Raw genomic sequence first — 26749 nt, forward strand, 5'->3', positions numbered from 1 at the left:
TATGCCATCAAACAAATTTGGTAAAGGAACTTACTGGTACTCTAGAACAAAGTTACTGTGGAAAAACCATGTTGTTTTGGTATACAAAACAACATAACCCTGTTATCTGAACCAGTGTGATGTTTTGAGAGTGTACTGCTATTGTATTCATAGAACCCTTATGCCTGAGGAGTTTGTGGGTATTCTGGATCAGAATTTATGGCCAGCTGTTTTTAAGCATTTTAACTACAGTAGTTGAATTTTTGATGATGATAATGAACTCATGCACATATGTCAACAACTCTGAAAATCTGACTTCAAAGGTGGATTTCAGAAACAGATTCTAAAAAAAACCTATCCATGGTATCCAAGAAATATGGGTTTCCATTTGTCAAACAAATGAAATCTCTCTATAAAAGTCTATCTACTCAAGAAAAAAAGGAATGTCTAAGTTTCAGGTTGAGTTATCACCATACAGTGAACACATCTGGTTTGTAAATACATTCGGCATAAAATCATCAAGAATACTGGGCAAACAGTATGAGCATACAATCATCAAGAATACTGGGCAAGCAGTATGGGCATAAAGTCATTTAGAATACAGGGCAAAGACTCACTTAAACTTAATCAGCATTAGAGGTACAGAGAATGTAGAATGACCTGAGGCAAGACAACTTACATCAGCATTAGAGGTATGGAGGCTGTAGAAAGGCCGGAGACAAGACAACAAGTGATGGTGAATATGTTCTTCTTTTAAGAGTTCCTCCAAAAACAGCACTAACTGGTCTCCATCTAGCTGCAAATACAATTTTTAGGATATGAAGTTATATATATATATATACATATATATATATATATATATATATATATATATATATATATATATATATATATATATATATATATATAATTTAACCATATTTTAAAAGGGTCTGCAGAATTTAGTGCAATGCCTTTAGGCACATCTTATGATGTAATTAGAATGTATATCATGCCTGTAGCATATATTATAATGTAATTTAAATGTGACTTGCAAAAGCTTAAGATACTGAATCTTAATGTTGTCAATGACACAGCTGCTGAACTAGTGATACTCTATAATGCAAGTCCACCACTTACTGTATGTTGTCTCATGTTTCACTAATGCAGTGTGACCAGCATAAAAAAACACAAATCAAACTGAAAATGTATTTATTGTCAATTCATTCAACTTTTTATGTTGGTATAATTTTTGTGGTTACAAAGAAAAAAATAATTTCTGTTGAGACTTAAATTACTTGATGTGCATAAAAAGAGGTGGGAGACCCATTTTATTTATTTGGATTCATCCTTGGTGGGAGACCCATTTTACTTATTTGGGTTCATCCTTGGTGGGAGACCCATTTTACTTATTTGGGTTCATCCTTTTCCACTGGGGTCTTAATATTTGTGGTACATCCATGAAATCAAGGGATCTGGTGTTTTATCTCACAGTACAGCTGATCTGACAATGGGAATTTGTTGATGGGAACTGAACTTGTGCCTTTGAAATAAAATAAAACTGGTACAACAAAAAGACTGGAAAATGCAGTTTCCTGAAGAGTGTGGTAATATATAAATTATTCAGACCCATGAGGAAACTCTCATTTTGTCCGGATAATGACAACTGGTAGTTTGGATAATTGATTCTCTTGATAATTGGTTGTCTGCATAATCTGCTGTCTTGATAATTGGTTATTTCTATAAATACTTGTCTCGATATGAACCAATATATTTATATCAAACAAAGCCTGTAGTTTTGGGTGACACTACATTGGAACAAGTCTAGAAAAGTGATGTCCATATATTCAATGTTTTACTGTATAGCATTTAATTTACCAGTGATCCTATCTTCATATATACAAACCAAAAGTACCATACAATTAAGTTGAACATACATATATTTGAACACATAAATTTGCTTGTCTTTATTTACATTAATAATTTTTTAATTTGATTTTGACATCTCTAGCTACCATTTTAGTCTCAAGAAGGTCAGGTATATGTTGTTTGCCACTTATCTGTTGTAATGGTTGTTGTTGTTGTGGGGTTTAATGCCAATTTTCAGCACACGATAGGCTATACATGGTGGCCAGTATTATTGGTAGAGGAAGAACCCAGGAAAACCCTGGAAAGAACTACCAACCCAAGAGAAGCTACTGGCAAGCTTTCTCACACATGTTCTTATGGGATTTTACTTTTTGTTACCCTAAGATTTTCTATGTAAAGTGACCAATGGTAACATGTGTTTCTTTTGTGGGGTGGTGTAAAACTAATATTAATTATGTAATACTTACTTGTTGCTACTGTGTGGTTTAAGCTTATTTTTTTCTGGATGAAAAGTACCCCCAACCATATGATGAGAATTTATCCTCCGACAGGATGACACCAGAATGTTCTTAAGTGGAAGCCTATAGCTTCTGGCTCCTGAGCAATATCCTTTATTCTTTATCAGGATATGACCATTAAACCAGTGGAACATTAGTGTAGAGCAGGAGGAGGAAATCAGGAAATAGCAAACAGTAAGTAGTACATCATTAAAATTAATTTACCCACTGCAATCTACAATTAAATAGCAGTAATATATCATCTTTAGTATTGTGTAGTTGAATATGACAGTCTGGTGTGAGGCTGATGAGTGTGGCAAACTCAGAGGGTAATCCCTTCCCAGAAAAGAGAGAAAGGGCATGTGTGTCTCTTATCACCTGAGGTACACTATTACTGATGTGTCATCATCAAAGACCATCATACAGTGACCTATTATTTTACTGGCACACCCCTGAAGGGCTAGAAAAACTGCCCTCATTTTCAAATTGTTAACATGGAGGGCAGATTGTTCCTGGATCAAGAACCCCAAAGAAATAGTAATTTATACTCAAGATGAGTGCCCCACCCAGAATATAATGCATCTGTGAACAGACATGAGCTGGGTTTAGAGGGTGGGCATGAGAACTCTGGCCAGAAACTGGGCCTGACTAGTCCAGCATGAATCAGATGATTGTGGAAATCCAGAGTGAGAGAAGTCTCTGCATTCAGAGGGTCCCTGTGTGGACTCCAGTATGCTAGAATGTGGACCAACAATGAGACAGATCTACTTTGAGGGACTCTAGCTGGCCGTTTATGGATCAATCAAATGCCAAAATGTTAGAGGACAAACAGCTTGCAGTGACCTTAATATGTGGATGGCAACTACTCCCACATAGAGATGTCAAAATTTTGGGAAAGTTCTACCGGGTACAAGTCAGTCCTAACAACCAATTACCCAGGTACCTGATTGAAGGGAAACTGTCTAAAATGTGAATCTGAACTGCTTATTATAGGTTCATACATGCCAACCCCCAAGAGAGATATAAGTGTAACTTATTACTAATATAAGTGGCAAAAAACATAATCTGAGCATAGAAAGAGCAATTTATATATTACATGGCCCTACTTGAGCTTGAAAAAGGAATAAAATATTTCTCAGTGGCAACTGGGGTGGGAAGATTGTATCCTAAATACAAGGTTATGAAGTAAAAAACCAAAAAACATAACAAAAATTGCAAATAATGAGAGAGAGAATTCTATATAGGAATAATATTGGATCTAATGGAAATATTGTATTGTAAGATTGATGCACCATGAAAGAAAACCCTCTATTCACAATGTATGCTCAAAGTGAAGGCAATCTTCTATGGAGAGTGACCCAGAATGTCCTAATGATGCAGGATGTCCAAAAAAGAATGAAAATTCTGAAATCACGTTATGTAAGGATGAATTCTCATTATATGGTTGAAATAAGAGCAGGCAGCAAGAGGTTATGTATAACTGATTTTAAAATATTGTTTCATCACTGTTTGATATGTACCTTCTATACTTGCTTACAAGTCAATCCAACTGCAAATAATATAGACCACGATCTGCCATAACATGATGCACCAATATATGAAGGTCTACATTTTTTTTGGTGTCCTGATTGGTCCTCACAAAACTGTATTGACTCAGATCTACCAGTGCATTATGTGCAAGCAGATCTGGGTCTTTGCAGTTTGCAGTTGGACAAAACTTATAAGCAAGTACATGTAGATGGTTTAACTTGGTCATTCCTCCAAACATATACAGTTCTTGATCACTTAACAGGCATAATGTAACTGCTATTTATTTTCATCAGGGAGTATACATCTTATGAATGTTTTCTGGTGAAATTGAGGTATAGGTAATAAACATTTGAAACGGTAGCTTATTAAGGATTTGACAATAATCTACAACTCTCTGGCCAGTAAAATGACAGGAAAAGTGATGACTGCTTGTGAAATGTTGGAGTATTTCAGATTTTGATTGATATTTTTACATACTCAGGAGTCAAAGCAATCCAAAATAATTTTTAAATGTATAGATTAGTATACATTTTCTTGCATTATGCTCAGCTGAATAACTATCCCCAAAGAAGATCATCACATAAAAAAAAGTATGGAAAAATTATCCTGTCAAAAATTAACTATAATTTACTAACAAATTTATAAAAGTTCATTAAATGCACAGATTGGAGATCACAACAAACAAAAGTGAATACAGTCAAGAGATTTTTTTCAGTCTTGTGCAATTATCAAGATCAGCTTTCCACAACAGAAAGCTTGCCTATTTACAGCAGTTGATAAATTCAACTGACTAACTAATGTCCCATATATTTTTCACTGACTTTGTCTTTCACAGGACTGTTATTGTGACCATTAAACTGTATATCAATTTTTCATATTGATTAATTTCTAGGTGACAAAAGACACAATGACATAATTTCATGTCCAGTCTCTTCCAGACTTGACCTTGATAATGTAATAATGTAATTACCACATCTTTTCAAACAGCATGGTCAATGTATTGATTTCTGAGAAGTGGACATCCTAAAACCTGCAATGTATGTTGTATCACCAGTATATCACCCATGTCCTGAATCCCAAATAACAAAATTATCATGTCAAATCTAAATCTAGTCTGATTCCAAAGTAACATAATGGAAACAAGTGTCCCTAAAATGGACTGATGCTATACTTTCTGAAAAGAATTTCCAGAAATCCATGATATGACTGTTTGGACTGGAATGCAACTAGAGACAAGTAATGAACAGAACTAAATACAAGTCAAGATTCAATATGCTGATAATCAGCTTATTCATTGGAATGCGATTAAATACATGTCAAGATTAAATACCAGAGTGCTAAAGATTTTCTGGCAGAAATTCTGTGGGTGAGGTCAAAATAATTTGTATACAGTAGCCATATTTTACAAGCAAAAAGTTTGTTTTCTACTTAAATGTTGGTATGGCCAACATATCACTAAAGTAGCTGACCCAAAAGTTTTCACATTTTGAGAGGTGACATTGGCATCTTTCTCATTCATGACCAATTGCAAAAAGTGAGAAGTGTTTTGGTGAAAACCACATGCTGATACTGTTATTTATTTAATATAACATGTGTCCAAGTATAACACACACTCATGTATTACCCACAGATTTTAAAAAAAGATGTTTACTTAAATAATAATTTGGTCAATCAGCTCATACACATAGAATCTAATGAAGCCATTTTTAGTTGTTTATATAAATGAAATAAATAAAAAAAAATAAAACAAAAGTCAATCAGGTCAAGCAGAAATGAACTCAGTTTTGGACAAGGTCAAACCCAGTAAAAAATGTTACATTACAATAGCATGTAACGAAATAAAAACAATTTAAAACTACCAGACAAATAATTAAACTGAATATGCATAACAATATGGTAAGAAGTTTCTCAGTGAGAACCCCATATTTATAGGGCCAACTATATATTGTAAGTTTCACAGGGTGAACGCTATGTCTCTAGGACCAACTAGATATTGTAAGAAGTTATTCAGTGCAAACCACATGTCTATAGGACCAAAAACAGATACTGTAAGAAGTTTCTCAGTGCCAACCACATGTCTATGGGACCAACTAGATATTGTAAGAAGTTTCTCAGTGAGAATCCCATATTTATAGGACCAACTAGATATTGTAAGAAGTTTCTCATAAGAAATTACTTTAACAAGATATTTAATATTGCTACAATGGTGGCCATAGCGTAGGCCTGCAGAACCAGCTGCATTTTATAGCATGTTGCAATTTCTATCAAATTTGGGGAAGAAGTAATGATGGCAACCATCAGAGGCATAGTCATCATGTCCCCCCAACCCCCAAACAGCATGAAACAACTGAAACATTTCCAGGAGTAAGTTTCCTTTACAGTTAGATGGCAGAAATTATACCAAAGAAATGCTTAAACTGTAAGAGATTCTGGGGGCTACACCCAATGGGACCCCACTGATTATCCTATTCTACAGATCCCTCACCTATCTGTTTACAGCTCCCCTAAATGATAATTCTGAATCTGCCCCTGATCATGGCCATGAAACTGGAGATCTAATTAGCATCGTTCTCAATTAGGATCAACTACTCAATATAAGATGTCTTTCTTAATGTCTGTGGGGCAACAATTTCAACATGCATCTGAAGATTTCAGGTTCCTTTCTCAAACAATGACGATTTGTTTAATAGTCATAGTAATAAAAGTAGTTATATTATAGCTACTATTTTTCATATGCCAGTTTCAATTCATTGGACCAGCTGTCAATTTTTATGTTATTTTCACATAAGAAATGTTGGTCATTATTGATTATTAATAAAGATAAAACTTATATACAATTACCATATTCACTGATTATCACACAGTCTGGACACTTTATATATAGTGTGTGCAGTTTAATATTTTTTATATTACCACATGTTAACATATCATTTTATGTATTTCTGACTGGTCCAAAATAAGCCCATGAAATTCTTGCACAGTATTCTCTTTACTGATTGGCTGTGACTGTGAGAAAATTTGCTTTAACCCGCCTTATGGAACTTTTTCTTTTTACTATTGCTATGAATATTTTGGTGGCCATTTTCAAAGAGACTAACCAAAGTGAATTGAGAAAAAAATGGTCAGGTCTTTGTGAATATTGCAAATTTAACCCACTGAGGCTCGTTATGCCATGTATTACCATGTGCTGAAAAATGGTGTTAAACCCCAAACAACAACAACAAAATACAATTGAGGGTATTTGTCCATTTATAGTGTGCATGAGGGGAGGGGTGAGCGGTAATCCTGTAACAAGGAATTCGTCCTATATAAAAGAGTGGTTTAAATGTTAACTTCTAGAATCGAATAAACTCACCTCTGTTCACAGAAAAATGTAAACATCGACCAGTCTTTCAACTGACAGACCATTAAGCCTATCAAACTACAGTAATTTTACACAGTAAAATAACTCAGATGATCTAATGTCTCTTATGTTATGCAATTCCACTGTCTCCTGTTCCAAATCAACTAATGCAAATATCCGGTCACAAATACATTACAGTAAATATGGAATTTCTTCATCCAATAATAGTCATTTTACATGAACATCCAAAACATCCAGTGCAAACATAAATGAATCAAAATATGAGACATCACACGAAATTCCTATACACGTTATGTGTTGAGAAATGAAGTTTTCTGAGTCAACTGTTCAATTCTTTCTGAAGGACAATTACTCTTTTGATTCTAATTTGTTAAAGAAAATCTGTTTTAACTATATTGGTTATAAAACTGCCAAAAAAATACTATAGTTTGATACTTTTTTGTTAAGTGCAACAAATGTAAGATACATTGTCTGAGTCAGAAAGAACAAAATTATTTCTTCTTCTTTCTATCAATTTGTAACAATAAAATATTTAAAAAATATGTGATAAACAGAATCTCAAATAGGTAATGATTCAATATTAAATTTATGGAACTCACTGAAAAATGTTTTGCGAGCCAAGGCTCACAAAAGTTGGACATTATTCAACTCATTTCATAAATTCAGTATTAAAATATTACCCATTTGAGATCCTCTATATATGATGGGACACCATAAAACTTGTGTCAGCCTAAATGATTATTACAAATAAGTTTTTTTTATGTATATAGAGTTTTGGGACAATTCATGTCATAATTTCTTTTTAATGACAAACTTTTTGCAATATTCATATACAATAAAAAACTTCTCCACAGGTTTGTTAGTTCAATAAGCGTGACTTGTTTATGAACCCTGTTATGACTCAAAATTAAGTTGACTAAACAATCTATGATTTTGACTGAAAAGGTATACTTCTGCTTAGGTAAAAAGTTAATGGACAGCTAAACAGATTTCGGAAAACAATTATACAGGACAAAGTTATAACCATGTTAGCAGAAGCACAACCCAACAATTTTAGTCCAAATGTATTTCATGATCCTGAGTGAGAAAATAAGATAGAAAAAAGATTGGAAAACTGTTCGCATATCAACAATTACAAAGATCTTGAAAACAGCAGTCAGCAAAACAGTTGCTGTCATAAATATTATGCACTAAACAACTATTTTAACAAAGTAACCAGTAACTTAAAAGAATCACTTTTGAGTAATCGATTTTTAAGCATGGTAGTGCCAGTTTGTGTTACTATCAGTGAGAGTAAGGCCCACACTTACTGCTTATCTTTTACTTGCTACCTTGTGTATTTTGATCATTTTATGTAGAAGCATACAGGAAAAACTAAGTTAAAGACAGAAGAATAAACATATTTATGACATTCTGATGAAAGCTTGAAGAATGATTTTCATATCAAATGCAACATTTTGTGGGAGTGGTATTTTGTCATTTTCAAACATCGTGGGACAAATTTTTCAAGTAAATTTTGTCAGTTCCTAACTTTTGGGCAAACATAATTATTATTTGTCTGCTCTGGGGATATATGTTAATCACAATATTTGAAATAGCAAAAAGAATACTGCTGTGAAAAGCTTTGAGGAACTGGCCAACGCAAACAAAAGGTAACGGTCAAAATTGTGTAATAAGAATTCTTTGAAGGAACTGACACTATTGCATAGCTGAAAAGAGTGTTTCTTTATTTTCACTGCTGAGCTTGGAAAACATTTCTGATATCTATAGCAATAACAAGATTTTAAAACTCACAACTGTGGTAGTAATGTTGGATATAAGACCGGCACTAATTTAATTCAGGACCAACCAAACACCATGTTGAAATATTCATCATTTAAAGAAGAATAGTGACAACAAGATTTTCAAGACGGTCACTGTAGCAGCCATACTGGATGTCCTAGTGACACCATTTTCACTGAGATCAACTAGGCCTTGGGATGAATTTGTGTTTAAGTTTCATTGCAAACATTTAAGTAGCTTAGAAGCAGTATTAATAACAAATCTGCACAAATGGACAGATGAATAGCAGATGATGGACAACAGGCCATCCCATAAGCTTTTCTGGTTTATGATCATAGAGCTATGAAGCAACTAAATGAATCAAGAAAATTATTGTCCATTTATGTTTAGCAAAGGTTGCCATAACCACTAGCCTGGACAGCTCAGTGATGTGTTATAAGCCAGCCTAGTTTAGGAATATAGCTTTGAGCCAAGATCAGGTTATGATTTTTTATTTTATTTATCCCAGCTGTCAGGCAGAATTCCATGTTTATGCATGCAACCTACACTGATTGGGAATATACAGGTGAGGGGAATTAACTGAGACAAGGGTGCATGTCTCAGGTAAGGCAGAGATGAAATGTAGCAGAGCTGACCAGAAGTACTGTCTTGGATACTACAGGTATTAAAGGGTTCATCTTCTTTTAGAGAGGCCCTGAGTATAAGCCAGTATGGCCATACATTTTTTCCCTAAAGGGGGCACTCACCAGTTATTATGTACTTTTAAGAGAGTGATGTATGTAGGGTGAAGTTGTTTGCATTTAAAACATGCACAGTGGAGAGAATGTTGGCATACCTCGATGCTACTTTAATGTAATGTGGCTGACATTTCTTTGGAAATTGTACATGATCTAAGCATACTGCTAACTAAAATGACTGCTCTCTTGTGTTAAAAAAATCAGCCTGAATTAGTCTAAAGTACACTATCTGTAGCAGCTATTAAAATAGGGAAATTTAATTTTGCCAGACTAGACAATACCAGCTTCTGAAAGTGCAATGAATGAATTACCAAATATATAAAATGTAAAAAAAGTTATCGGCTCTTTTTTTATACAATTTACCTCTGAAGTTCAGGAAGTGAAAATGACCAAGTGGAGCTAGCACTCTTTTGTAAAGTACACATCTGGAGTAAGGCCAAGCTGTACACTCTATGACCCATATTACACCCATCAATATGATTGATGGATGTAATATTGGTTATAGAGAATACACCAAAAAAAGGGGAATTAAAGGTTCTTTGAACTATACCTAAGATATACAAGATCTTTTTTAAATAGCCAGTATAACCAGTGAGGAAAGCTGGGGAAATTCTTTTTCTTTAAAATTCTAACACTATGCATAATACGAAACTGTAGAGTGCCAAAAAAGCTTCAGTCTCATTATTCACACTTACTTTTGACAAAATATCCTCTGGATTCTTTTTTCGTCTCTTTGTCCAATGCAATGACTTGTATTCTAACCCAAACTCCTTGAAAGCCTTCACCTGCAAAGTTTGCAAAACGCAAAATGTTTATTCATTATAATGTCATGTCTGTTTAATTTATATTGTATGATTGACCCTTGTCTGTAATTGATGGCAGAAGCTGGGCCTACAAGTCTAATAACATGTAAGGTAAACATGTTACTAAATCTGAGTTCTGAATACCACCTTCATTCTGATCTTTAAATTCAAAAGTAGAATCAGTCTTATTGTTTTGTTCAGTTTTTAATTTGCAAGGATTTATTTAATTAAACTATTCATTGGAATTATAATGTACTCAATATTTATGGACTATATCACTATCTGGGGATTATTATGAATCCATTCAAAGACACTGTGAGGGGGTGGGGTGATATGATCCCCCTCATCTGTTAATGGTACTTTGGTTATGATTGACCACAGTGTTAATCTGCCCACATCAAGCAAACAATAAAATAAAATAAGAAATTAATTGATGGAAATAAATGAGATCTGAGCAAAGATATAGAACAGAACAAAACAAGCCCCCGTATGTAAAATATAAAAATTTAGTCAATTACATAAACAAAATAAAACTGAACATGACATTTTTATGATACACTTTCTCTAGAAGTTTAATTACAAAAATGCAATTAGAAATTCTGTTATACTAATAAAACAAATTTCATCATAGAACTGAGCAACTGTTTGAACTCAAATCTCAAATTGCTGGCACATCAGCATAACCTGATTGCTTCCACTCCTTTCCAAATCACTGCTGGTGACAGGTCAGTGTTGCCATGTTTCTCTCTCTTTCTCTCAGTGTTGCCATATTTTCTCTCTACCCACCCACCCACCCTCTCTCTCTCTCCAACTCTTATTTTTACAATTTACCTTTGAAGTCCAGGAAGTGAAATTGACAAGGCGAAGCTAGCATTTATTTGAAAGTTGCACATTTGAAGAAAGACTAAGCTCTGTACTCAATAACCCAAAATTACACTCATCAATCATACACTAAAATAATGGGAATTCAAGTTATTTTAACAATACCTAAGATTTGCCATGCAAGGTATTTTTTAAATAGCCTGGAAAACCAGTGAGAACAGTTCTTTTTCCTTACAAATCTAAGTCTATGCAGAATATGAAACTGTAGAGCATCATTTTAGGATATGACTTTCTCTTGAGAAGTAGTGATAACAAAACTTTCAAGATGGCTGTCATGTCAGCTATATGAGGTCCAATGCAATATTTTCATTTATAATCAATTACACAGTATAAGAAATCCTTTAGTGAAAACTCAGTGTCAGTATGATCATCCATCCAGGAGTAGTGACAACAAGATTTTCAAGATGGCTGTCATAGTGGCCATAATGACTGCCAGATTAGAACCATTTTCATTTAGGACCAACCAGTCATCATAAAAAGAATTCTGGTGAGAGCGAAACTGAATGAATTTCCAGTCAGGAGTAGTGATAACAAGGTTATCAAGTGGGCTGGCATTGCAGCCATACAGGATGTCAGGTCAGCACCATTTTAATTTAGGACCATACAGACATCATAATTAGCCATTTGGTGAAAACCCTATGTTGATATGACCATCTGTTCAGATGGATTAGCATCAAGAAGATTTTCAAAGTTGAGACTATGGTGGCCATATTGTATGGATGAAATGGACCATTTTCACTGAAGGTCATCTAGACCTTGGGATGAAAGAGTGTGTCAAGTTTCATGGCAATCCTCTGAGTAGTTTTGGAAGAGTAGTGATAACAACCTTGTTCTAATGGATAGAGCTGTGAATAATGGATGATGAATAACAAGCCCTCTCATAAACTCTGCTTATCCATGAGCCAAAAACATCAGCAAGAGCATTCCTCCAAAGTCTGATCAAAGGCTGATTCTGAATGAAACTATGCAAATTATCAAATCTGAAATATATCTTTAAGTTCTTGAATCTTCCTTAATATAACCTTCCTTGTCTAAACCTTTCATTTTTGTTGCAAGTATGGTAATATTATCATATTTCTCTCTCCCTCTTCTTTGTTATGGTGCGAATCAACATAAAACAATTTGTTCCACTGAATAACTCAAAGCTCATTGTTTTCAAATCAGTCAGTAAGGTTCCCAGAGGGGGGATATCAATTAAATCATCTGCCTGATCACTGACCTTTGAGTAGAATATAGGCTCTCATCAAAATAAAACAACAATTAAGGATGGTCAATAAAAATATGTTGGAACACCCTGAAAAGTACTTCAACTTTATCTAACTTGTCAAATCTACAACTACATGAAGATATATTTCGGAATAAATATTGATACCACTAAACTTTGGAACTCTAAAGGGTTTTGTATGTCAATACCATTCAATTTTATAGTAAACAATGGAAATCAGTTAAAAAAATACCAAAAATGTTTGAAAGTTAACAAAACTGTTTTTAAGATGATTATTTGGATTTATTCATTTTGGTAAATGATACACACTGATTCTATTTCATTTCTGCAGTATAAAAAGCGATTACATTTACAGAACATACAGTCTGAAAAAACACTGCTTCTGATAATTATTCAACGGAAGCATGGAAGCATTTACGGTAATAAGTATTCATGACCCATGCTTTTATGGCATCAAGAAATTGGTTACAATTCTTAAGTAAATCTGAATTTCCGTTTTAAAATACCCCAACAAGAACAACAAGAGAGGGACTGATGCTCTACTATCTGAAAAGAATTTCCAAGAATTCAAGACCATTTCTTCTTTTTAGCTGCCGAATTTTAAACCATCTCTGATGTTCCTGAGTTTTAAGATTTTCAAATGAGACACATTGGCAGCCATATATCAGATCAGCACCATTTCATTTAGGACCAACTAGACATCATAAAAAGTCTTCTGGTGAAAGCCCCATGCTGATAAGACCATCCATTTGGAGGAAGTATGAACAAACAAGTGTTACGACACTAGGTTTTATATTAAAAAAGAAATCAAAAATGAAGCCAACAATTTAAAGTAAAATCAAGAAGCTGTTTATTTCTTTAGAAACAAAGTGAACATTTGAGATAATTACAGCATTTTGAATTAAATCCTAAATAAGCCTAAATCTACTATCACACGTCTAAAAATACAGAATGTTCAGAATGAATTCCAATGGTCTTGAATGTCCTGATCTACCACACTGGTGCAATCCAGAATCTCTCTGAATGACATCACAATAATTCAAAATAATGTATTAATTCCAAGTGTCAAAAAGCATTCTGTAATTTCAATGAAAAATTTACATAATTCCTCTTTAACTATATCTAAGTACAACTGTTGATTTTGATCAAATGGATTCCATAGACAGACTAAAACAGAAATGAATTATTTGTTTGCCAAGTCTTTATTTATGCCCATTTTCACTTGCCCTAAACATGAGTCATTGTAATGGAAAATTCGAATAAATTTTGAAGTGAGTCCATTACTGAAGATACTGAACTCAAAAAGTCAACATCTTATTTTCAACTTACAATCATGGACAAAAGTGAGCATCCTACTCACCAATCATAGACAATGATCTTCCAGAAAGTTGGTCATCTTCCATTTATTCACAATGATCTTTAAAATGACAAAACCACCCAAGAATTATAGGACATGTCAAAGAATTACATCCATACACCTAACTTGTATTTACAACCACCTGTTGCAGTGCAGCATAAATGTCACATAAAACACGTACTGACGCAATTGTTTCAGAACTCATCATTGGTGAACAAACTCTGTTTGTCAAATATATCATGAGTATCTTCGACAAGTCCATACATCAGATCATATGTGTCTCTGTACATGAGATCATTAGTAGGAAACTGATGACAAATTGATCTAGCTTCATTAATAACTTTGGGTGCTTTGTTGCCTGCATGAACTGATCACATGAGCATTTCCAGTCAATCGGCAAGGTCATAAGGGTCCATCAAGGCCTTCTCCTTGTTTTACCAGATATTCTTTATATCTTTTTCAGTTGTTCAACAATATTTTTGTTGTATTTTCTCATTATTTCTTCCATTGGGCTGGTTGATCTCTCAATATCTATATCAGCTTGATTTAAGAACTCTTCAAGTTTTTTTACTTTTTGTTCATTTGCTTGCTAAAATCCATGCAGGTTCAATTAGATTTTTTTTCTTTTTGGGATTTGCTGATGGAGGACTGGTACAGGTGTAGCAGGTTTTTGTTTCTGGTATAACCTTTCTATTTGTTGTCTAAGCCACTTAAATTCTTCTTACTTTGTGCCAAATTCTGGCTTAGGTTGTTGTTCTGCTGGCCGGCTCATAAATTGTTTTTGTAGTTCCTGAATAATACATTCTTTTTCTTCTTGTGTTTCAAAGAATAGCTTAGGTATTCGTGACCTAGGGCTTTGTTTTTCTACATGCTGACTTGGTAATTCAAACTGTGGTTGTGGCTGCATCACTGGTTGAGTAGAAAACTTTTCCATATATTCTGCCCATAACTCATCACCTTTCTCAATTCTTTTCTTTGTATATCCATGAACAAAATGGGCACACTGATCCCAGCAGCTTGTTTATTTCTAGTAAACTTTCTGCATAACATTTTCAGCCATTTTTCATCTATGTATTTAGAATTTGTCGTTGACGGTATTCTCATCATATACTCTTTCCAGTTGGTGCGTCTGTGAAGGGCAAATTCTTGATGTTTTGTGAAGATCACTTTGTAAGCTGCTTCATTAAAGAATTGAGGTGGTGTTTTCAACTGTGACTTTTATTCTGCTGGCATTTCTTATATTCTGGCATGTGCCTTTCTAGTATCTTCAATAAGTTCACTGGTGTTTGGTGAGCATACCAATTTCATCAACATCTTCTTTGGCTTCCTCAATTACATCTGGCAAATACTTAATAGTTTCTGCAATTGTTCTTGTGGCATTTTGATAGGGTTGGTGTATTTGGCTATTTTACATACTGGACCAGGTGCTGCATCTATTCCTGCAAGTGCTGCCACTTCTTCCACTGTGGCATTTGTAGCCTTTTTAACATCCTCAGCATGTTCTGCTATTTCCTATGTGGATTTAATCAGAGCCCAAATGTTTGTTCAAACCCTGCTTGAGATCTTAGTAGTTTGTGACAGCTATAACATTTCTTTAACTTTTTGTGTGACCTTTAATTGCATTTTGAATCAATACTTGCTTTTATTGAGTGGCTTTATGGCATCGCTTCCAATACTTTTCTATGGTATCACTACAAGAGATTTTTACATGATTCAGTTTTTGATTATTAAACTAGTGCATCCACAGCCAAACCAACTCAATATTTACTGCAAGTTCCAGTCAAATAAAGGTCAGAAAAGTATATTGGTCCTTTGTGATCCATGCAAACATATCACCAAATTTATCCTATGTGTGGTCCTTAGCACACCCAGTCCAATGAATTTTTCCAAGACCATGCATGCCAATGCCACAAAATATTATCAGCATGTTACAGCTGTCATGGATTACTTTTGGCACATGGGCCTGTTGTTAACATCCATGTCTTTGTGCCCACCTTGTGAAATATCTGTGTGGGACAGACTTGATTTTCAAGCATCGCATTGTTGTACATGACAAGATTGTTTTTGTTTGCATCCAAATTGTCAATAGTAAATGCTGTCTTGATGGTGGAAAATAATTTGAGGTGATGTTGTTACCACTTCTTAAAGTTTTTTGAACATCTTTTAAAACATCATAACATGGTTCATCATCAAGCAATCCCAGGTTAACCATCATAAAACCATATTTAGCAACAGTTGAGTTTTACTTTATCCAGAATGGCCAATGATCAGTGCACAAACTAAGTTTGGAAACAAGGTTAAAATCACCATGCTTGGATGGTTTAGGTGCTGCTTGTATGTAGAAATCAATCACAGTTGCCTGCCTCGTTTCCAAGAAAATTTGTTGCCACTAACTGGAAGGCTTTCCATGTCATCTTTTCCTTGCCATGCAGTGCATGGTCAAATGCATCATCTCAAAGAAGGTAATGAATCTGAGGACCAATAGACACCTTCCTTCATCTTAGCTTCACTTACCTTGGAAATTTTCCATGGAGGTACTTGAAAGCTGCTTGTGTTTTGTCCATGGCCTTGACAAAGTTCTTCATCAGACCCAGCTTGAGGTGCAAGGGTGATAACAAAATCTTCCTTGATTCAACAAGTGGTAAATGCTGAACACTTTTCCTCCCAGGCTCCAATAACTGGCAGAGTGGCCAGTCTCTCTTGATATAGTGGGAATCTCTCACAAGAATATCCCATCTGCAGTCTGCAGACCAGCAAGAGAGCAAGAACCTTAAAATCACCACAAAGCTGCCACTGATGTTGGTCATAGTTCATATACCTCAGAAGTTGTTTCACGCTTTCATAGGTTTCCTTCATATGGGCTGCATGATCAACTGGAAGTGACGGCATGACAAGGGGGGGGATAGGTTCTTTATTTTAAAGACAACCTTACTAAATAGAGTAAAAATGCTGTAAAGGTATGAGGTGATCTTATAGCATTTTCTAATCAATTTCATTATAAAAACCATGATATGAAAGTAAATTCAGTCTATTCAGTTGGCTACCTCACCTCTGAATTTTGAATTAAACTTTCTTTGAAAATTTAAGTGTTATGCATATTTAATTGAATTATCTGTTTATTAGTTCATTTTTATAATATTTTAATCCATTAGATGCAGTTGTAGTGTAATATTGCTTACTGGATTTGATAATGTTAATCCACTTGTAACTGACAAGCCCTTTTTGGATCAGAAAGTTGATCCTATTGAAAAAGAATTCCCTGATTTATACCCAGCTTGTGCAGTTACAATAGCTATGGCAAAGAAAGCTCTTGAATGATGTTGATCAGGAAAGTATTCCTTAAAATGGGATTCTAATGAGAAAATGGACACCTCCTGAGGTACCTGCTGGTAATGAGTGGTCAGTGAACTATCAAATTGTAGTTTCAAAATCATACAGACAGGAAACACTTAGTCTGGCCCATGAAACTCCTTTGGCTGGTCATTTAGGGTTTAATAAGACTTATCACAAGATCTTGAATCACTTCTATTGGCCAAAAATTACAAGTGATGTTTGTAAATACTGCAGATCTTGTCATACTCGTCAAATGGTAGGAAAACCCAATCAGAAGATTCCTATGGCTCATCTGCAACCTGTTCCTGCATTTAGGAGAATAATGGTAGATTGTGTTGTTCCCTACCTAAGACCAAGTCAGGTAACCAATACCTGTTGACCATAATGTGTGTATCAACAAGATTCCCAGAGGCAATTCCTTTGAGGAATATTAAAACTAAAACAATAGTAACAGCTTCCATATAAGTTTTTTTAATCAATTTGGCATTCCCAAATCTGTCTAATCTGGTAAAGGGTCAAATTTTAGGTCTGGAATTTTCCAGCCAATTATGCTTGAATTTGGCATCCAGCAATTCAAGCCAAAAGTGAAATTATGGTTTGACAGAAATACGATGGAGAGAACTTTTGAGTCTGGTAATATTCTGTCTCTCTTGCTCATTCTTCAAAAGTTTCTTCAGATTAGGTTTTATGGCCCTCACAAAGTTAAGACGAAAATGAATGAGTTAAATTATAATAATAGCACTCCTGGGATGTAAATAAATTATAGGAGTACCAGTATGTTGAGAGAGATAGCCAGGTTAAACATGCAATTAATTTAGTTGTACCTGTCCCACTCACTGTGGATTTAAGTGCAGGAATACCATCAGACTCTACTGATTTTGGAGTGACAAATCTTCTAAATTCAGAAATTATCAATAATCTGGACCAGAAACTTTCACATTAGCAACAACAAGAAAGGAATGAACTTAAAGTTATTACTTGAATATGAGCACTTATTTTTATATGTTCCTACAAGAACAAGCAAAATTTATCATGATGTTGAAATCGTAAATTCCACACCTGTACAGGATGAACCCTCTCAAACAGGAATATTTGAAAAAAGAATCACAGTATTTGTTGGAGAATGATTTCATAGAGCTGAGTAAATGTGACTGGGGTTCACCATGTATATTTGTTCCGAAACCAGATAAAACTTTCTGCATGTGCACTGATTATAGAAAGGTGAACATTGCGAGTATAACAGATTCATTTCCATTACCAAGAATTGACAACTGCATTGATAAAATTGGAAATGCAAAGTATGTCACCAAATTTGACCTTCTGAAAAGGTTTTGGCAAACTCCACTGATGGAAAGGGCAAAGGAAATTTTGGCATTTGTGACTCCAGATGGACTTGATCAATATTAAGTGATGTCATTTGGGATGAAGGGTTTGCCAAGTACTTTACAATGTTTAATGAACATAATTACATCTGGTCTAGATAAATGTGATGCTTACATCGATGATGTCATCATCTACAACGACACCTGGAAAGAACATTTAGCAACAATTTGGAAATTCTTTGACAGACTCACTGATGCAAGTTTGACAATTAATTTATTCAAAAGTGAGTTTTGTCATGCTTGTGTAACATTTGTAGGACATATTGTGGAACATGGACAAGTTAAACCTATAGATGCTAAGGTCAAGGCCATCGCATTCCCTGGATATGGCTGGATACTATTGGAAATTTTGTTCCATTTTTTTCGTAATTACTGAACCCTTGACAAATTTATTGAGCAAGTAAAACAAGTCTCTTTGGTCTGAAAATTGTCAGGAGGCTTTTGATAAGTGAAAGGTTACACTGGACAACAAATTTTTACAAAAGTCATGTTACTGAAATAAAATTAGTCAATTCTTATCAATTTTTATGTGCTGAACACGAATATGACAGTCAAATTGCAAAATTGGCTCTAGTTTTTTTGTAATCTGCAAGAAATTAATGTTTACATAACGAAATGCATTCCAATAGTAAAAGGTCAACTGTAATAGCCTACCTATAAAAAATCAAGTCATTGACTACATCTTAGATTTCTTCGCCTGTCTCTTGTACAGCTGTTCGGGAGCATCTCTGAGGAGTGTCCAGCAGTAGTCAGCCAGCATTGTAGTGGACCATTTTCCCTGGTATCTTTGTTCCATTGTTGCGATATCTTGATGAAAACGTTCGCCGTGTTCATCACTAACAATACCACAGTTGCTAGGAAAGAAATCCAAATGGGAATGAAGGAAGTGAATCTTTAGAGACATATTGCAGCCAAGTTTCTTATACTTCATCAACATGTCTTCTACTAGTTCCTTATAGTTTTCTGCCCTAACATTTCCGAGGAAGTTTGTAGAAACTAGGCGAAAAGCATTCCATGCTTGTTTCGCGTCACCTTCCAGCAAGTTGTTGAACCGGTCATCTTTGAAAAGCTCTTGAATCTGAGGACCCACAAAAACTCCCTCTTTAATCTTTGCTTCGCTGAGTCGAGGGAATGTTTCATGCAAGTATCGGAATGCTGGCAAAGTCCGGTCAATGGCTTTCACGAAGTTCTTCATCAAACCTAGTTTGATGTGAAGGGGTGGTAGCAAGATTTTCTGAGCCTCAACCAGAGCTGGGTGTTGGATATTCTTCTCTCCAATGGCTACATTCTGCCTGTGAGTCCATTCCTTCCTCATGTAGTGCATTTCCCTTGCTCGGCTATCCCACTCGCATAAGAAACACATGTATTTTGTATATCCTTGCTGCAGTCCCATTAAAAGGGCAACTACCTTCAAATCACCACAGAGGTGCCAGCTGTACTTGTTATACTCAATGGAATTCAGTAGCTGCCTTAAGTTATCGTATGTCTCTTTCATGTGGACAGCATACGCTACTGGAATAGATGGAAGAATGTTTCCATTGTGCAAAAGCACAGCCTTGAGACTCAGTTTCGAAGAGTCCACAAATAGTCTCCATTCTTGTGGGTCATGAGTGATTTTTAAAGCATTCATGAGGCCCTCAATATTGGAACAGAATATCAGATTACTTTCCTTTCTGAAGAAAGGCTCCAATTGCTGGTGGCGCTTTCGATATGCAGTAATTGTGACATCTTCTTCTAGAAGATTCCATTGTTGGAGTCTTGATCCTAGCAATTCTGCCTTGTTCTTTGATAAGTCCAAATCACGAATCAGGTCATTTAGTTCTTCCTGTGTTATTCTGTGTGGGGTTGATGATGCACCACTTTGAAAATCTGGATCACTGCATGCTGATGGACCAGGAGAAGAACAGGTCGACTCACCTTTGTCTTCGTCAGATGAATCAAGAGAATATTCTGCTGGAGGTTCTGGAATAGGAAGTCCCTCACCATGTGGAACTGGTCTCAATGCAGACGGAATGTTTGGGTAGACTATTCTCGACTTCTTTCGCTTCGTTATTCCGCCGGAAAGAGGAGGAACCAAGCAGAAGTAACAGTCATTTAGGTGGTTGCTTGGCTCTCTCCACACCATTGGGACTGCAAACGGCATTGATGACCTTTTGCAATTCAACCACTGTGAAAGCTGTGTTGTACATGTAGCACAGCATATATGCGGAGCCCAAGGCTTGTCTTGGTCACCAACCTTGCATCCGAAGTAAAGATGATATGCCTTCTTCACTTGAGAATTGATACTTTTCTTCTGGTTGGCAAATGTCACTTCCCCACAAATATAGCAAAAATTGTCCGCGGTATTAACACACTTTCGAGGCATTACTGTTCTTTATTGTACGTAAATGGATAAAATAATAAGTTTTATGTAACAGTAGCTTGAACTGTCTCGCACAACGTCTAAAATATTTTAAATGCTGAACCTATCTGATTGGGCTTTATATAGTACACTGCTTACGTCAGCTTCAGCAGCCGCCTGGCATTAGTATAATAGGCCTACACATGTATAGTACACTGCTGACGTCAACTTACTTCAGCAGCCGCATGGCATTAGTATTGCATTGCTTCAGAAAATGATGCAATCAACTGTGGATGATGTGAGCATGATGGTATTATGCAATGTTACATCATTATTCCGGATGTTGCTGCAGTCCTACTGGAGAAATTTACACAGTGAAACATAGAAAATGAGGTATATGAATATCTTCAAAACGAGAGCCAATACAAATTTTTCACGGTTATATTCGTGTTCGGCACACCAAAATACTACAGATTAGGGCCTTTTCAAGTCAGTAATGATTTCACTGTTGACCAGTGTTATACTTAAAAGTGAACCAGTTCTTACAGCTCCAAATTTTAACCAATCATTTAAACTGTTGATTCAAGTAACGTTTGGGTTGGAGCAGTATTGATTCAAGAAGATAAAAATGGTGTTGGTCATCCAGTGTGCTATTTTTCTAAGAAATTAGGTAAGTACCAGAGAAATTATTCTACAATCAAGATGGAATGTTTGGCTTTGATACTGGCATTACAACACTTTGAAGTTTACATTAGTTCAGCTGCTTCTCGATTATTGTGTTTAGTGATCACAACCCTTTTACTTTCATCGGCAAGATGAAAAACAAAAATCAGAGATAGCTAAGGTGGAGTTTGTTATTGCAGGAATATAATATTAACATCAGACACATCAAGGGAAAAGATAATTTAATAACAGATGCACTTTCCTGTGTATAGAAATGTATTATTTCATGTATATTTTGTACCATTCATAAGATTTCTTCTTATGTTATTTTTTATATATAAGCCACATGTATAATTTACTTTTTCTTTTTCTTTTAGGGGGGAAACTGTTACAAATATTTAATTTAATTGTCTTTTAGTTTGAAATTGTTTTAAAACAAAATTCCATTACATACTATTGTAATGTAATATTGTTCACTGGATTTGATATTGTCCAGAAAAGAGTTCAGTTCTGACTGTAATTATTTTTATTTTCAATGTAAACAATGTAAACAACTAATAACAGAAACATTGTATCTAGTTTCTAGTTGCTGACCTTGTTTCAAAATCAGTGACAGTTTTAGTAAATAACATTTTTTGTATCTTTTTTAATTATCCTTCTTAGAGTAGGAATCATTAAGTTGAATCAAGGTCATACCATGGACTAAGTGACATCAAGCACGTGTTAATGTTAATTGATAAACAAACTTCTATTTTTTGCAAAAGGATGAATCTGTTTTGTATTTTAGTTAGTCTTATAACTGATGTTACGATAAGAATTCTATCAGTCGTGCCTTAACACTTGAGACGTCAAGTTGTTTTATGTTTTGTCCAGTTTGGGCTAAGTTTTTATTTTCTTCAAATTACTGAATTTCAAGAGATTGTTTTCCCTGGAAATACAAAAGTTCTCTGATAATTCGTGGACAAAGACATTTACTGGATTTTATATAGAATTCAGAATCTGGAATAATATTTTCTGTGATACAACAAGAGACTGTTGACACATCAGTACAACGCTGACTATTATAGACGTCATCACCTTCCATTTTGGATTTTCATCAGGATTTGAATTGTGATTCACTTAGGACTTTTCATTGATAGGACTTGTGTTTTTTAATTTTTGGACTTAATTCGCAATACTGTAAGTTCTTTTTTCTTATTTTTCACTTAGTATTTAGGAAAATAAATTATTTGTTAAACTTAACAAAGCTTGTTGTTTTCACTCTTTTCTGTTACCCTTTTTAACAGCATAGACTTGTAACAATAAGCTGTCAGTTTTAGCAAAGTAATGAAATGAACGCCACAATATTTGTAATCACGTTCATTCATAATAGACCAATTTCACAATACCTAAAAATAACGCTCTTGGGTTATCTTGCTAAATCTAAAAAATCCAAAATAAGGCACTCATCGCTGGAAGAATTACAAACAATCAGGATGTGAGAAGTATATCAATTACAGCCTAGAGGACTGACAGTGTTTAACGTTCAAACAGTTAAAAGAAAACTTAAATCTCATTAGTGTGCGTACAAATGGCCATGCTAGTGTCATGCACCTACAATATAATCTGCAGGAAAAAGTACTGTTGTTTAAAAGAATTTAGAATAATGTTACTTTAATTAAAATAATAAAACAACAGAATAATATTATCTTAAATTAAAGTACCAAAACTATGGAATAATCATGTTAACTTAAAATAACCAAACTACAGAATAATGTTAATTTAAATTACAATACCAAAACTGCAGAATAATATTATGTTTATTAAATAACCAAAACCAAAGAATAAAGTTATTTTAAATTACAACACCAAAACTATAGAATAATGTTTTTAGTTACAGTAATTAAAATAACAAAACTATGGAATAATGTTATTTTAAATTAAAATACCATAACACCAGAATAATGTTGTTTTAAATTAAATATTTAGACAAATGTCAGACGTAGATCCATGATTCTGTCAGATCATAGTAGATTTCACTACAGACTAATATTAGTATAAGTCTAATTGGACTTTGGGAAATTTTATTTTAAATTTAAGTTCAATATAAATGGTGGGGTGGGGTAAATATGCAATGATGGTGATTGTTTTATGCTTTTCTACTGATTTTAGTTACAGTTTATTTAAGCTACATACCCCTAAACATGCTTTGATAGCTTAAAACTGTATATACCTCAAAATATGATTGACAAATATTACAACTTAAAACAAGCTTGCTTAAATTTGTTTGGTGCAAAAGATAAAATACACTCTAAAACAAACTTTTAGTAAAAAACCAATTTCAACTAGATATTTTCACCTTCGTGCCTGTGTGTGTTATTTATTTTTTATAAACATGTTGGGGAACATGTTTATTATTATTATTATTATAGATCTACTGTATATATTCTGAATGTTCATTTTTGTTTACTGTAAGTACATGTACCTGATGCTATGATATTATTTTGACTCTCCACTTCAAGTCAATATAAAGAACATTCATCAAGCAGTGATAGCATCATTTTAATTTTAGCGATCAATATCAGGAATGGCAACTCATATAAAATGCATATTGTGAAAGGGGTCCACTGAACAGCTTGGCCTCAAAATTTAATTAGCATTGAGTAAACTCGAGATGATCAATTATGGACATATAAAACTGAGATAATGAGGCAATTATCTATTTTGAACTGAAGAAAACATGCCTGCTGATGTACCACAAGGCTTGAAAATGTATCCTAAAAGTATCTGTAATGAAATCAATCTTGTGTTAGAAATACACCATAATGTCATTGCCTTTAGTTGCTTTCTATTGCAACATATTTTTTTTGGACAATGTATCCAGAGATGCATAGGTTCTTGTAAATTTTTCTCATACAATTTACCCCTGATGTTATAACTCTATGGTTTTTAAGTAACAGAGAAGAGCAAAAACCAACAAGTTTAGTCAAATTCAGCAAATATGGTCTTTTATATCCTTAAAATACAAAGTGAAAATTTAAAATGAACTTACAATATTGTGAATTAAATCCCCCAAATAGTCCTAAACATTCAATGACAAGTCCAAAAGTATAGAGTATTCTGAATTGATTCCATTGATTGTGCTGAAGTACCAATAGCCTTCAAGAGTGTTGATGTACTAACAGACTTTAAGTATCACAATGATATAATCAAAAATCTCTAAATGAATTTTAAAAAATCCTAAACCAGTGATTTAGTCAGAATGTATTAATGAACACTTGTAACTCAAATAAATAAATCCTCTCAAATTAAAACTGAACACAACTAAAAGATTGATTCCACTTAAGATGTTAATAAAGAAATAAATAATTCTGATGTAAACAACCTTAAAATAAAAACCTAAGATGCAATAAAAGGACCAGAATGAGGGTAAAAAGTTTATTTCCAGAACATTTAAAATTACAAACAAGATCGGGCCTATAACTCAAACTTTGTAAAGAACATGGACAACATCATTAGGACCAGGAATTCCCAAGAAAAAAACTAATTTCCTGTACTCAAATCAAAGTAAACATGTTTACCTACAAGTAATAATTATCTGCAAATATAATCTACAATCATAGACAAAAACTAGCTGTCATATATTGCTTACAAAAAATGACAGTCATGTATACACTCTAATAAGCAGAATACTCCAGTTTGTGGTTCTGGACAGGCCTTACATTCTAATTGCTGTACCTGAATACTGGAATGCTTATCTATGCTCAGATGAACAAATTTAGCACTTGGTATATCATTTTCAGTAAGAACACAGAAAAGGTCTCAGCTTGCCATTATGCTGGTGATGAAATTGAGTTGCTTGCTATTTTTAGGAACTGATGTCAATGTGTGTGATGTATCACTGAATTATAAAGAAGTGCACTGATTACACAGCTTACGTCCGCAAAGCACTTAGTCACCTTCTGCAGTCCTGGATTTTAAGACAAGAATTAGTTAAAGATGTTTTGTAATGTAAAATAGGGCAGGAATAATTTTTATGATAGAATAACTAGTTACCTTTGATAGGGCAGAATCAATGGAATAAACATCAGTTACCATTATCAGGTTTCACATCAGCAGCATGTGTGGAGGACGAAATTTGAAAACATATCACATGTTGGGAACAGTTGAAACGATACAGATTGAAGAGTCAGAACAACAGTGACAATTTTAGAAAAGAGGTTGTATTCTGCTAAAAATTATATTCCATATGTAAAGAAAGTGGGTGTTGGTACATCTTAAGGCATATATACACACACAATAATTGATAACAGCACAAATTCAAAATGGTTTCCAAACATTCCAAGCTAAACAAGCTCTTAACACAATCTACAAAACTATTCTGTACTCCTATAGGTTAGAATCACTTGGGACAATTTACAATTAGTTATATAACAATACAAAGTTGTGCAAAAAAATAGACAAGCAGGTTCTTATGCCTACAGCATAGCAAACTAGTATGTTTTCACCTAATTCTAACTTGAAACAAAGGACAGAAATGCAGCTTGTTGAGAGATCAATGCCATCTAAAGGATTTTGCAAAGAAATTATATCCCAGTAGAGTTATTCAAGTGAGTTCTGAAGGATAATAATAATAATAATAATAATAATAATAATAATAATAATAATTTTAACATGTATTGGCAATATTAGCTCACAAACTTGCATTGTTCATTCAGGGGTTCCTAAGGGCTCCGTTTTATGCCATTATCCTCTGTCTTATCTATGTAAATGATCTACCTTTAAATAATTTATTAAAAAAAGCACACAAGAATTTTTGGTCTTATAAATAATAGAAGAGCATCAAGTTCAATTGGGATGTTAGTTTGGTACTGAGTACTGTTACTGGGCATGCTTATAAGTAATAGAAGAGCATCAAGTTCAATTGAGATATTAGTTTGGTACTGAGTACTGTTACTGGGCATGCTTATAAGTAATAGAAGAGCATCAAGTTCAATTGAGATGTTAGTTTGGTACTGAGTACTATTACTGGGCATGCTTATAAATA

General features: G+C 34.2%; 1 protein-coding gene across 3 annotated transcripts in view; it reads right to left on the reverse strand.

Annotated features, from left to right (window-relative positions):
- The window catches only part of LOC149806892 (uncharacterized), a 227810-nt gene that overhangs the window by 44117 nt on the left and 156944 nt on the right, over positions 1-26749 (reverse strand). For 2 of the 3 annotated variants that reach the window (XM_089959185.1, XM_089959176.1), the window contains exons 14-15: positions 10433-10522; positions 659-775 (exon numbers count right to left, since the gene is read on the reverse strand). In XM_089959185.1, the coding sequence (XP_089815311.1) occupies positions 659-775; positions 10433-10522 (207 nt within the window). Of the gene's footprint in view, positions 1-658; positions 776-10432; positions 10523-26749 lie in introns of those variants that run through there. The other variant, XR_016421237.1, reaches the window with a different exon arrangement.

This window comes from Sinohyriopsis cumingii, chromosome 1 (assembly GCF_028554795.1).
Source record: "Sinohyriopsis cumingii isolate HCF-2022 chromosome 1, ASM2855479v2, whole genome shotgun sequence".
Lineage (NCBI taxonomy): Eukaryota > Metazoa > Mollusca > Bivalvia > Unionida > Unionidae > Sinohyriopsis > Sinohyriopsis cumingii.